Source organism: Tympanuchus pallidicinctus, unplaced genomic scaffold (genome assembly GCF_026119805.1).
Source record: "Tympanuchus pallidicinctus isolate F22 unplaced genomic scaffold, pur_lepc_1.0 scaffold16, whole genome shotgun sequence".
Lineage (NCBI taxonomy): Eukaryota > Metazoa > Chordata > Aves > Galliformes > Phasianidae > Tympanuchus > Tympanuchus pallidicinctus.
The window spans coordinates 34465348-34478287 of record NW_026294679.1 but is presented as its reverse complement, the minus strand read 5'-3'; the positions used below and the strand labels follow the sequence as shown (position 1 = coordinate 34478287).

General features: G+C 53.8%; 1 protein-coding gene across 2 annotated transcripts; it reads right to left on the bottom strand.

Annotated features, from left to right (window-relative positions):
• Positions 1-234: 234 nt before the first annotated feature.
• On the bottom strand, positions 235-12610 carry ADAM8 (ADAM metallopeptidase domain 8). 2 transcript variants are annotated; one of them, XM_052677478.1, is made up of 23 exons: positions 11775-12609; positions 11511-11620; positions 9415-9491; positions 9216-9294; positions 8344-8420; positions 7961-8141; positions 7549-7614; positions 7390-7458; positions 6906-7075; positions 6741-6822; positions 4606-4754; positions 4177-4354; positions 3200-3289; positions 2858-3053; positions 2582-2681; positions 2311-2494; positions 2150-2227; positions 1968-2052; positions 1762-1876; positions 1509-1674; positions 1240-1290; positions 1039-1137; positions 235-963 (listed from the first exon to the last, which is right to left on the bottom strand). In XM_052677478.1, the coding sequence occupies exons 1-22, from the start codon at positions 11827-11829 to the stop codon at positions 1066-1068; spliced, it is 2430 nt and encodes an 809-aa protein (XP_052533438.1). In that variant the 5' UTR covers positions 11830-12609; the 3' UTR covers positions 235-963; positions 1039-1065. The 2 variants fall into 2 exon arrangements, with proteins under 2 accessions (XP_052533438.1, XP_052533437.1); XM_052677477.1 differs by having other exon boundaries at positions 1039-1290; positions 11775-12610.
• Between the last annotated feature and the right edge of the window lie 330 nt (positions 12611-12940).

Sequence of the window (12940 nt, the reverse complement as noted above, 5' to 3'; positions counted from 1 at the left end):
TTTCCTTGGTGACTTTATGTGTCTTACGGTTGGTGTTGGTGCCTCTAGTTCTGTATCTACCCATTCTGCTCTCAGTTGACTCAGTTTTACAGCACGAGCATTTCCCCCAGTCACTTCCTCAGACCCATGCTTTCTCACCAAGTGGAATTGGCACTGAGCCCCACATGGGATGTCGCACATTGCCCCAGTGCTCCCTCCTGCTCTCAGCTTTTATGACACAACACATTGAGCCACTGCTATCTTCAGTCTTTATTTGTATAAAGTATTTGACCTACATTAGATAAAAAGTGAGGAGGACCAGTTCCACAGCAAAGGGCTCAAAACAGTCACACAACAATCAGAAATTAACTGCTGGCTGTAGTAAAATGCTCCTGGAAATTCATATTTCAGAAGAGCAGGAGCCTGAGTGATAACTTCAGAGTGAAGAACCAGATGAGGAGGACTGCTGCTGTGAAGCCAGGCCTAGCTTGATGCAGGGCAAGCACAGCATCCTTGTGTCACCTGTCTTGGAGCCAGGAGCTCCTTGCTGCAGCCCCAGCAGGGACAGGGTATGAGGAGCAGGCCACCTTCACTGTAGCAGGGCACAGGGCACCCAGTAAAGGCTCGGGGCTGGCCTCTAAGTTGGAGCAGGCATCAGGAGGGACTTAGGGAGTGGGGCAAAGAGGAAAGCAGAAGACATCACTTTGGGGGTTTCCTATGGGGAAGAGTGGTTTTGGTAGTGTCCCTTTACCTGGTCCCCAAGCTTATGGCTGTCTAGACAACCTATAAAGCTAGCAAGTAAATTAAGGCACAAAAATGTCTGTAAACATGGGTGCTGTCCAGGGAGTCTGGTGAGCAATTCAAGTACCAGTGGCTCTGTGGTCCCCTGCCATCCTGCTGAAGTGCCAGGACCCACAGCTTTGCTGTCCTACATCACCTCCTGCTTACTGGTGGTTTCAGGGCCACCTTGGGGGGGAATCCTCGCTGCAACAAGGAGGAGATGTTGGTGGGCACTGGGTACCCAGAGATGAAGTGGGAGGGGCACAAGGTGCAGCTCACCTGGGGCAGGACTGGGATGGCACATGGCTAGAATGAAAGTGCCAGGGGCTTGGCAGGTGGAGCTGGTGGCAGCGGTTCTCCTGCTGCCATATTGCAGGGCTGGTAAGGGTGGCAAGGGGTGAGAGAAGTGAGGTGGCTGCCCATGCGGCACCAGCCAGAACTCGCTCCCAGCAACAGCACCTTGGGGCAGGTGGTAGCTACCTGCTTGGTCTTCAGAGCTGGCAAAGGCTTGGTGGGTGGCTTCGGCTTCTCCTGAGGGCCGGAGAAGAAAGGCTTAAGTCCCTCATCCACATACCAGGGAGGGACCTGAGCATGTGACAGTGGCCTGGCTTTGGGGCAGAGTCCTGCACTGGGAAGCAAGACACCACTGCCCACAAGACAAGGACATCACATCCAGGGCATGAGATCTCTCAGATTGAAAGGCCGCCCCACTGGAAATCCCTCTCTGGGGCCCCACACCATGCTCCTACCTGCAGGAGAGGGCAGCTGGGCACAAGGGGCCGGGCATTGCGTGAGGCTGCCATAGTACTGAGCAGCCTGGGGCTGCCGATGGCGCAGCGGGACAGCTGGTGTGGCCTGGTGCCTTCCTGAAAGAGCGGGTTGGTGAGGCCGGTGGCAGGTCTGCTGGAGATCCTCCTGTGGGACAAAGAGCCAACAGGCAACAGCATTGCCCTCAGCTCAGCTTGCACAGCCATGCCTTCACTTCCCTATAGGGCTCCTTACCCTTTCTGAAAGTACTTCTTCCCCTTGCCTCTGAGCAGCACAGTGCCTCCACCGATCAGGATACTGGACAGCACCAGCACAGCCAGCACAGCTGCCAGGACCGTGCTGCTGCCACCTGCAGAGAGCCAGTCGGCATTGGGATGGGCTTTCCTGTTCTAGGGATGCCCAGTGGGACCCTGATGCCACATCTCAGCAGAAGACACTACCTGCCGTGAGCTCCAAAACTTTGTGCTGGCAGTACGGTGGTGCCCACTCCAGCTCACAGTGGCACTCCCGTTTGTGATTGCACACCTGAAGGCACAGAGGGCAGTCTGGGCATGGGAGCCATTTCCCAGCAAGGGGTCAGAAGGAGCCCTGCTAATGTTAGCCGCAATCAGGCACAACTTACCCCATGGCCACTGCACTTAGCTGAGCAGTTCTTGTTGCCATAGACCAGGAGGTTCTGGCAGCGCCCAGCATAGCAGACCTGTGAGTGAGCAAGGGGCTATAAGTGTGGCCCTGTGGCTGGGAGCCACCCCCACCTCCTCAATGCATCCCTTCAGGGCTCACCATCTCTTCTCCACACTTGGTGCCAGTGGGCACCAGCTGGAGGCTGCCTGTCATCTCATTGGCATCATTGCTATCAAGGGCTGCTTTACACTTGAAGTGGCCAAAGGAGAGTATGAAGAAGCCGCTGCCAAGGGCAGGGCTGCTGGTGTCACTCATGCATAGCAGCGTGCCACACTTCACATCCCTGTGAGCAGAGCAGTGTCAGTCCTGCGGAACCTTGGTTGGCCCCAGGGCTAGTGATGGAAACAAGAACAGCCACCTTGCTCCTTACTTGGGGCTGCAGGGCTTCCTCCCAGACTCTGTCATGCAGTGAAGGTTGCGATCCTGCCTGCTGTTGTGCTTGAAGCATTCATCAGGAGCCACCTGAGCAGCTGCAGGAAGCACAGAGCAAGAGAGTCACAAGGAGCCAGAGCTGCAGCAAGCCAATGGTAGTCCGTCCCCACACCAGGTCCTGCCTGGCCCTGGCCCCTCCCAGAGTCGCCACACCACCTCCATGGATGTGGCACAGTGCAGAGTTGCAGCACGTGGGATGAGGACATGGTGCTACCTGCGCCCCAGAGCAGGCGGCACTGCTCTGCATGCGAGGGGCAGGCCCCATTGTAGCAGTAGCCGCGGCCACCCTGGCAGGGGATGCCATTCTCCTGGAAGACGTCCTCTGGACACTCGGAGCTGAGGCCAGCGCAGTGCTCAGGAAGGTCACAGTCATTTTTGCTGGCCCGACACAGAACACCAGCAGCCTTCACCTGCATAGAAAGTGGGACTGTCATCTCCCACCTGAGATGCTGACTGTCTGCACAGCCAGCACAATGACTGAAAGCAACACTTCACCCAGAATTGCTGGGTTTGGACAGGCAGCGGTCCTCAGGCTCTCCTGGCACACCCCCCCTACCTTGCAGTCTTGGCAGCAGTCGCCTCGTGCACACTCAGCCCCCTCTCTCAGCTGGCACGTGGTTGCATTGCAGCAGCGGTCAGAGCACTCCTGTGAGGCACACAGGGAGACAGGGATGGGCATGGCCCTCTCAGCCTCCCTGCCCTTCCACCAGCAGTCAAAAATCTCACTCCATCTCAGTGAGCCTGGGCCTGGTGATACATCAGTTTGGGCCCCTGCAGGCACAGTTCTGGAGACTTAAATGAGCTCTCGCATGAAGTGATTTTGATGAAGGAACCACCCTGGAGCCTATTTCCTGCTTACTATAAGCCAGGTCTTGAGAAGATGAAGCCAAAAAGGCTTGATTTTGAGCTGACACAGCCAAGCAGGTTCCAAAGGAAGAGGAGCTGTACGGAGCCTACATTGGTGAGACCACAGAGAGCTGACAAGTCTCGGTTTTGTTTCAGCTGCAAGATCCAGAGGGAAAACCCCATTGCCACAAATCCATGCTGCAGAGGAAGAAGGCCTTCCCAAACATCCCTTGAAAGATTCACTCCTTCATTTCAGGGAGCTGCCATGTCAGCATGTGCTGAGGGCAGGGTAGCCACAACAGGCATGAAATGGTTCCAAGTCCAACCACAAGGCAAATGCACAGCATTGCTCTGGTCCAAGACACAGCAGCATCACCTCACTGCCTGTCTGGGGACCCATCAGGGACACAAATATCTTCTGTATGGATCACTGCCTTCCCCCAGTTCAGGATGTGCAGATGTGTGGGTCATATCTCCTTCTTTGGGATGTCCCAAAACTGTGCAAAATGGGGCACGCACCTACATTAACAAACACCTTCCTCAAGTTATTCTTCAGCACAAACACAAGGAGACAGGAAAGGTCAGTCAGGAAGCCTTGCAAAGCGCAGTGGCAGGAAAGAACCAAGCACCACCCTCCCCAAGTCTGAGTGCTGGTGCCTCAGATCCCTCTGAGCTCCCAGACTGTACCTCTGGTCTGCCACAGTCACACTCCTCTCCCCGCTCTACAAACTGGTTCCCGCACACTGGCTCCCCATACAGCTCGTCTGCTCCAGGGACATTCAGCAAGCAGCCAGTCTTGGGGTCTTCAAGGAACTGCCACATGTCCTGCTCACTGCAGGTGCTGAAGAGTCTGGGGTAAGCCAAGCTGGAGGGGCACAAAACCAGGCAGTCATGAGAAGAGCTGGATGACCAACGGACCAGACTGCAGCTGAAGAACCCTTAGCAGATGCATATCTAGCTTCAAAGTCAGAGACAAAAATAGTGAATATTCCTTCGGACCTGACCATCCCACTAGCTTCACTTCAGCTCTCATCAACACAATGCTGGAGAATATCTGGAAATACTGCAACCCAGGGCTGCTCTTTACTCTTTTTTCACACTTTTCCCTTCACTCACCTGATCTTAGCTGCCATAACACATCCTCCAATCTCTTTGCTGACAGGACAGTGGCAGTCAGCAATGTCTTCGTCATGAGACATTCCCAGATTGTGCCCCATCTCATGAGCCATGGTGGATGCAGCACCAATAGGATCCATGCTGTGGTCCTATGGAAGAAGCAGCCAAACATGGTGCAGACGGCTCTTCTCTTGGGCCTCCTGAGGCTTTTTTAGATGTTTTGTGCTGGGCCTTGCTGCTGCCTGCAATTTGTCTCATGCCAAGGGAGAATCATAGGACCATACAATGGTTTGGGTCAGAAGGGACCTTACAGACCATCTGTTTCCAACCCCTGCCATGGGCAGGGTCACCTTCCACTAGACAAGGGTGCCCAAATTCTCATCTAGCCTGGCCTTGAACACCTCCAGGGATGGGGCACCCACAGCTTCACTGGACAACCTGTTCCTGCAGGACAACTGGGGGACCAGACCCAGACAGCATGGGTTCATGAAAGGCAGGTCCTGCTTGACCAACCTCATCTCCTATGATTGAGTGACCTGCCTGGCGGATAAGGGAAAGGTTGTTGATGTGATGTATCTGGACTTCAGCAAAGCCTTCAATTACTGTCTCCCGCAGTATCTTCCTTAAGAAGCTGGTATCATGTGGCTTGGACAGATACACTCTTTGCTGGGCAAAGAACTGGATGGAAGGCTGGGCCCAGAAAGTGGTGGTGAATGGAGTTGAATCCAGCTGGTGACTGGTAACGATTGGTGATCCGCAGGTGTCAGTACCGGGCCTGTTCTGTTCAGTATCCTTATTGCTGATCTGAACAAGGGCACTGAGTGCACTCTCAGTAGGTCTGCAGATAAGTTGGAAGGAAGTTTTGATCTGCCTGAGGGTAGGAAGATGTAGAGGGATCTGGACAGGCTGGATCACTGGGCTGAGGCCTGCTGTATGAGCTTTATGCCAGGTGCTGGGTCCTGGGCAGAGTGGCTGGTAAGCTGGGTGGAGGTAGAGATCTGGGGATGTTAGTTGACAGTCAGCTGAACATGAGCTAGCAGTATGCCTAAGTGACAAAGAAGGCCAGTGGCATCCTGACTTGCATCAGAAATCATGCAGCTATCAGGAGCAGGTGGTGATCATTCCCCTGCTCTCACCACTGGTGAGGCTGCATCTTGAGTGCTGTGTTCATTTTTTAGCCCCTCACTACAAGAAAGACATCGAGGCCCTTGAATGTGTTCAGAGAAGGGCATCTGTGAGGGGTCTGGAGCACGGGTCTTAAGGGGAGGAGCTAAGGGACTGTTTAGCCTCAAGAAGAGGAGGTCCTCATTGCCCTCTACAGCTGCCTGAAGGGAGGTTGTGGTGAGATGGGTAACTGGCAATACGACTAGAGGGAATGGCCTCAAGTTGCACCAGGAGAGGTTCAGGTTGGATGTTAGTAGAATTTCTTCTCCAAAAGAGGACCAGATGCTGGAATGGGTTGCCTATGGAGATGATGGAGTCACCGTCCCTGGAGGTGTTCAAGAAACATTAAGATGTCATATTATGTGACATGTTTTAGTGGGGAAATATCAGTGGTAGATGGACATCTTCAAGGTCTTTTCCAACCTTGTTGATTCCATGATTCTATTATTTTATAATTTCAGTGCCATATTTTTATAGTGAATAATCTCTTTTTAATATCTAATCTAACGCTCCCCTCTTTTAGGTCAAAGCTATTCTCCTTGCCCTATCACTACACTCTCTGATAAAAAAGTCCCTCCCAAGCTCCCCTGTAGCTTGATTCAACTAATGAAAGGCTTCTGTGAGATCTCCCCAAAGCCTTCTCTTCTCTAGACTGAGATAACTGAAGACAAAATCTGGCCCCACAGCCTCTGAAGACCACCAAACTCATCTTACAGGGGCATAAGTCAGTAGAGATACAGCAACTATATTCAAATACTGCTCTCCATTTGTTCCTATGGCCGATTGTTCATGCTCCACCGAAGGGATTAGGAGCACAACCAAACTGATCAAGTAGCAATTGCGAACCAAGTCTTGTGGTCATCTGACAGGTGGTGGGAGAAACCTCCTGTCTACAGAGCAGTTCTTGGAGGCTCCTGATGGCTCAGATCCAGCAGATCCCTCATGGCAAGCACCCAGGTGGCAGGACCCACCTGATTGACACCGCCCGAGTCCCTGGTGCACATAGCAAGCTTCTTTGCCAGCCCTACGGTTGTGTCATGGAAGTCTATACCCCTGCAGGAAGGAAACATGACCATGGGCATGCAATCCATCCACTAGTAGGGCTGCAGGGAAGGTCTACCATCCAATCTCCTTACGTGATCAGCTGGACATTGTCGTGCTGCTTCCTCTTCAGTAGGTCTGTCTCCCGCCAGCGAAGGAAGTTCTCCAGAGTCTCCTCTGCCTTGCGACTGACAGTGATTTTGTCCTTGTTGCTCCACACCTCTAAGCCAGTCAAGGCCACACGCAAGCCAAGAGGTTGATAAAGCTGCAAGGGGATACAGTCGAGAGGATCCAAGCTGCACAGCAGAGTGAAGATCCCACCTTCCCTTTGGGACCTGTCACCAATCCCAGGTCACCCTAGCCATGCAACAACAGCCTTTGAACTTTGAGGGTTGAGGGTTCTCTCTGAGGGAGAGCTGACCTACTTCTAATGCCCACTTTGCATAGCCCATCAGTTGCCGGACACTCTGCTCCGTGGTTGCCCACTTCACAGTGTGAGGCTGGCTTCATTCCAGCCCTCTCCCAAAGCTTTGACCAGTGAGCACAGTCCTATACTGGCCCTGGGGACTCTGGGCTCACCTTGTCAACATGGTTGACGATTTCCTTCATGCGGTTCTGCACCCTGCGCAAGTCCTTGTACTTCCTGAACTAAGGGAAGGACACAGAGAGGTTCCCAAATCAGTTCCACCTCCCAACAGCTGCAGAAGAGAGTGGAAACCCATGCCCACCCTCTCTTACCTCCTCATTGTCCACAACCAGGACCAGCTCCACATATCGAGGCCCTCTGTGCAAGCGGGTTGATTTCTGGAAGTGAAGATGGAAGTGAGCATAGGGAAAGATTCGGGGAAAGATCCCGGTCACTGACCCTCCCATGAGATTTGTTCTAGCACTATACAAGGCCAGGAGCTCTTCTAGATCTGCTTTCTAATATTGTTTTTCCCAGGTGTTTCAGACATCTTCCAACATAACAGGAAAAGTCCCAGACTGCTACAGCTGCATAGCAGGAGAGAGGTCCTGTGAGTCCCTGCACGGGATGAGGCTGGGTCAGTGTAAGGACAGAGGAGCATGGCCCAATTCTTCTTCCAACTTCACTGGCTATAGCACTCTCACAAACTCAGCTACAGTGAGAAAAATCAATGCAATTCCTAACCCAGTGATAGAGCTTCAGGGGTGCAGCAATCTTGGGGTCGTGGTCATACTCCAATGCAGCCTCCAGGCAGGCAATGCGTTTCATGCGCAGGTGGGATGCTCTGTACACTGCATGCTGGCCATCCTCATGCTCATCCAGAGGTTTCAGCAGGAAGATGGTCTCATTCACCCGGAAAAAGCCACTGCCAGGAGAGAGGACAGTAGTAAGGCCAGGGTGCAGACAATCTGGCAGAAACAGGCAGATGCCATGCACCCCCCTTGCAGGAGACCCTTTCCTGTTTATCTGCTTCCTCCTGAATCCATGGAAGTCAGCACAGTGGTACCTAGGGTCAATTAGGGCTTTTTTTCACCTTTTCCTCACTCCTGTTTTGTCACAGGTCCTACCTGAGCCCACTACAGGTGCTGATGCTTGCTGCAGAGTTGGCATGCCCCTCAACATGGCCTTGGTAAAAGCAGTGGTCCTGCAACCCGGAAAAGAGGCATGTAAAACGGTGGTCTTCTACAATGGAGTGACTATGTTTTCTATGATTTCTATGACTGCAGTAGCAGACAAAGGAAGAGCAACTGGTCATCTGTTCAGCTTTCTGTATGGCTTTTGGTACAATCTCCCACAACACTCCTGCCTCTAAGCTAGAGAGATAGAAGTTTAATGGAGGGATTACTTGGTGGATAAGGAATTGACTGAGTTTGGATTACATCCAAAGAGTTGCAGTCAATGGTTGAACATCCAAATGGAGACAATGGAGGGACAAGTGGTGTCCCTCAGGGATTCACACTGGGACTGAACCAATACTATTTAATATCTTCATCAGTGACATGAACAGTGAGAGCCTCAAGATGTGGGCCTGTGTGAACTTCACGTTCAACCAGGCCATGTGCCATGTCCTGCACCTGGGCTGAGGTACCTGTAGCTCATCACCAGGGAGTGTAATGATAGGACAAGAGGTAACAGCTTTAAATAAACAGAAGGAAAGTTTACATTAGGCATCAGGAAGGAATTATTCATCTAGAAGGTGGTGAGATCCTGGCGCACACTGCCCAGAGAAGCTGGTTGCCCTATCCCTGGAGGTGCTCAAGGCCAGGTTGGCAACTTGGTTTAGTGGCAGATGTTCCTGCCCATAGCAGGGATGTAGAGTGGGTCCCACCTCAGCCCACTAGCCCCAACAACATAAGAAGCGCTATGCTTCCTCCACATCACTGCCAGTACCTTTCTTGCCCCAAAAACTCATTTTCCAGAAGTGACTCCAGCCCCATACCTGGACATCTGGCTTCACCGTGACCTCAGTGCCGTCAGCCAGATAATGCGTCTCAGTGTAATGCTGTCCCAGCAGCTCCCTGCAGACCCAGACAGGGATGTCAGCAGCAGCTCCAGCTTTGGAGACAGGATGTAAAGTGCTACTCCAGACCTCTCAGGTGGGGATTGTGCCAGCTCAGTGCCATTGCAGCTGCACTCACCTGTTCTTTTTCAGGTGCAGCAGGTAGTCCCTGCCCTCAGCACGGACACTGTAGAGGACACGTTCTAGGTAGGTGCTCTGCGTGAGACAAAACAGCAGCACAAACCCTCTGTCACAAGGAACTAAGGCACAGAAGAGAGGATCCTGTTGCCCTGATCTCAATCCTGAACATGAATGACATGGGATCTACAGGCAGCCCGCTGCTGAGGAGCTACAGGACAAGGAGCCATGCTTCTCCCCAGCTGCATGCAAGCTCCTTCAGCAAAGATACAGGAAATCAGGCTGAAGCAAAGTACGCAGGCAATAATGCAAATCTCCAGCACATCCTGAACTGGCGGGCAGGCCACAGCCATAGATTGGAGTCAGCAAGGCTTGCTTCCCGTGGCTGACTTACAGCTGCAGCTGGCTGCACTAGAAACTGGGGTTTCAGCTCCTTTTTTGGGGCTGAGCTCAGCGCTTACTCATAGGCTGAACCACAAAGCTCTTCAACTGCATTCACCAGCAGACTTCCTTACCTCTAGCTGATCTGACTTGCCACCTCATGGTTAGAAAGCAACATGATTTGGTCTGTTGTCTGCTACTGAGAGCAAAGCTCAGCTTCCTGTGTGTCAGTTCTCCCAGTGGCACCGCAGTGCCAGCAGAAGGGACTTCAGAACATCACCCTATGGTTCTTGAGACCTTGGCATTCACTCAATCCCATGGAGATGCCACATATCCCTGGGGCTGCTCCATGCGCCCTTCTGGGATGAGACAAGCATTCCTCCTGAGTGAGGTGTTCAGCTTAGCCTCGGGCGACAGCATCTATCATCATTACCACCATCATCACCGCCACCACCCCTGGGGACTCTGCAGGAAGCAGAGGTCATGAAAGTTGTCCAAATTCTTCTCTCATAAGCAGTGTCCCTATGTGCAGTGGCCACAAAGTGGGGCTTTGCTGTTCTTGGCAGCTCCTGGGGCTTTCAGGAATCACAGAGGAACTGGGAAGGGGCCAGTGGGGCAGCACAGCTGCAACAGCCATGGGATAGGGCAGGGTGGAAGGTCTCCTTCAGGGGGGAAGGCCTCCTTCACCATCCGCATCCTTCTCCAGACCCCTTTCACATGGGGAAGCAGGGGACCACAGCAAGATGCAAAGCTGCCCGCCAGCACAGATGGTGTCTTAAAATAGCATCACTCATCTCGTGGACATGTTTGATTTTCTAGAGCAGGGAAAGCAGATGCTTTTGGGGAGTGGCTTTTGGAGCTGCTTTATCAATAAGGGTCTGAATCATGGAGAAACCTGCTGTAAAAAAATGAATGTCCCAGACCTCTCATTGGGTGCTGAAGGCTTCTGTTCTACAACACAAATCTTCACTTCTGCCTGAATTTCACTTCTTTCAAGGCAATGAAGAATGGCTATCTTGGGTCATGGCCATTGTCATCAAAATGTCAAATCTCCAGAGTGAAACTCCATTCCCTCCCCCAGACTACAAGCTTTCTGAAAAAATAGCACTCGTTTTCTTCCATGTGGGCTGCTGAGACTCTCTGATTCTTATTTCCCATTCCCAAGGGAATGAAGAAACAACTTCAGCAAACACAGCAAGAAAATGGCTTACCGGGACTACCAGGCTCTGCACATTCCTGCTTAATGGCAGACGAGATGTCACAGGATCAGTGACCACAAGGGGTGCCCACGGCACAAAACGGCCCAAAGAAAGCGTCCAGCATCACCCTCCCTAACAGTTCTCTGCTCTCCACTCCCGTTTTGGCCAGAAACAATCCGGAAAAGATGTTACAACTTCCATGCAATACAATGCAGCAAACCGCAAAACTTCATCCAGTATGGATATGGCAAACAGGAGCCGGTTTCACATTCTGCTCTCCACTCATCGAATCCCACCGCCCTCCCTCCTTCCCTCCCCCTTCATCCCCTCCAAGCACGCTGCAAGGCCGTGAGGGAAGCTGCACCGAGGCGGTACTGGCATGAAAATTTGAGATGCGGTGCTGCCGGGTTTGGACTACGGCATTGCTCAGGTCTGGGCACAGGTCTGCTGGAGTGGGGGCACAGCGCTGCTGGGCGCAGCCCCACTGGTACTATGTTTGGGGCGCAGCGCTACTCACCGGTGACACGGAGAGATCCCTCTTTGCCCGGGGCACCGGTACGCGCCACGGCACCGTCGTCTCGTACCGCTCGACGTGGGCCAGCTCCTCCCGCAGCCCCGCGCCGACTCCTGGGGAACCCGAAGGGCAGAGCTGCGGTGGGGGAGACGCGGCAGCCCCTTGCCTCCCCACTCCAGCCCTCACAGCATCCCGATCATAACAGCGGCATCCACTCGCGACGGCACCCTCTTCGGGGGAGGCTGCCGGGGGCCCCCGAGCACTCACCGCGGCCCAGCAGCAGCCCCAGCAGCAGCCGGAGGACGGCGAGCAGCGGGGCCATGGCTCTGCTCCCTCCGCTGCTCAGCTCCGCGCCGCATCCCCCGCCCGGCGTGTGACTCACCCACGGCCGCGGAACGGGGCGGAACGGGACGGGACGGGCCGCCTCCCGTGAGGAGTGCGGGGCGGAGCGGGGACAGAAGGGTCTCGGGGCGACTGAGGGAGCTGTGGGCCGCGGGGGCCATCTGGAAGGACTGAAGGGGGTCCTTGGTGCACCGAGGGGGGTCGTGGCGCCGCCAGGGGTTGTCCTCGAAGTACCAGGGGGTGTCCCGGGTCACTGTGAGGCTCTGCAGGGCATTTAGGAGGTGACCAGAAGGTGCCGGGGGGCCGGGAGAGACCCGCTTGATTCTGGGGCGATGGGGTGGGATGCACAGGGCTCAGCACTCAGGGACGTGCACGTCACCGTTGGCAGATGGCAGAGAATGCACACAGGTCCTGGCTCTCAGATTTCATCCACTGCTCCTGTTGGACCCTATGATGCGAAACCTTGGGCAGGGGCCCCTGAGGGTCCAGCTGCTGCTTCCTCCTTATCTGCAGAGATAACACTGAGCTTTCGATGCTTTTGTTGTGTTCTATGGCCAAAACCAGCTGGGAAAATGAGGGTATGTGAAGGCTCTAATCCGTGTAGGATCACTTTATTGGGACCACCTGTGTTGACCTGGGGCTGTGCAGCAAGACTAGTAGAGGACACAGCCCTGCTGCAGGCGCAGGAGTGCTGGGACTCAATGGAGAGTCATAGCTCAGCCCTGGGAGAGTGGAGTGGGGATCCCTGTGCTGTTCTGTCCAACCACACCCACACCTGAAATGAGCAAATGCCCATTTGGACAGCGCAGTTCTGGGCAGCTGAAGTTGTGTCAGCATGCCTCATGCTGGGGACACCGGAGGCAGGACACTGCACCTTTTCAGATTAGGATAGGTGTGTAAATGAGTAGGAACAAAAACTCCCGCGGGGCATTCAAGGAGCAATGGCCCTCAACAGGAACCCGGAGAGCTTCAAAGGGGCCACTGGAGCAGAGCAGCCATCGGGCTGAGCAGAGATCAGATGGCCCCCCACCAGCAGCCCCCACTGGGCTTCCGCTAGGCCAGAGCATGCTCTGGTCACCTAACAACGGCAC

What these genes read in the sequence shown, in the direction of transcription:
- ADAM8 (XM_052677477.1), bottom strand. Translation starts at nt 11,829, where the DNA reads ATGGCCCCGCTGCTCGCCGTCCTCCGGCTGCTGCTGGGGCTGCTGCTG. An exon ending in AGGAAGCCCTGCAGCCCCAA is followed by an intron (nt 2,495 to 2,581) that starts GTAAGGAGCAAG and finishes CTCTGCTCACAG; the next exon opens with GGATGTGAAGTGTGGCACGC. An exon ending in CCAGCTGCCCTCTCCTGCAG is followed by an intron (nt 1,291 to 1,508) that starts GTAGGAGCATGG and finishes TCCGGCCCTCAG; the next exon opens with GAGAAGCCGAAGCCACCCAC.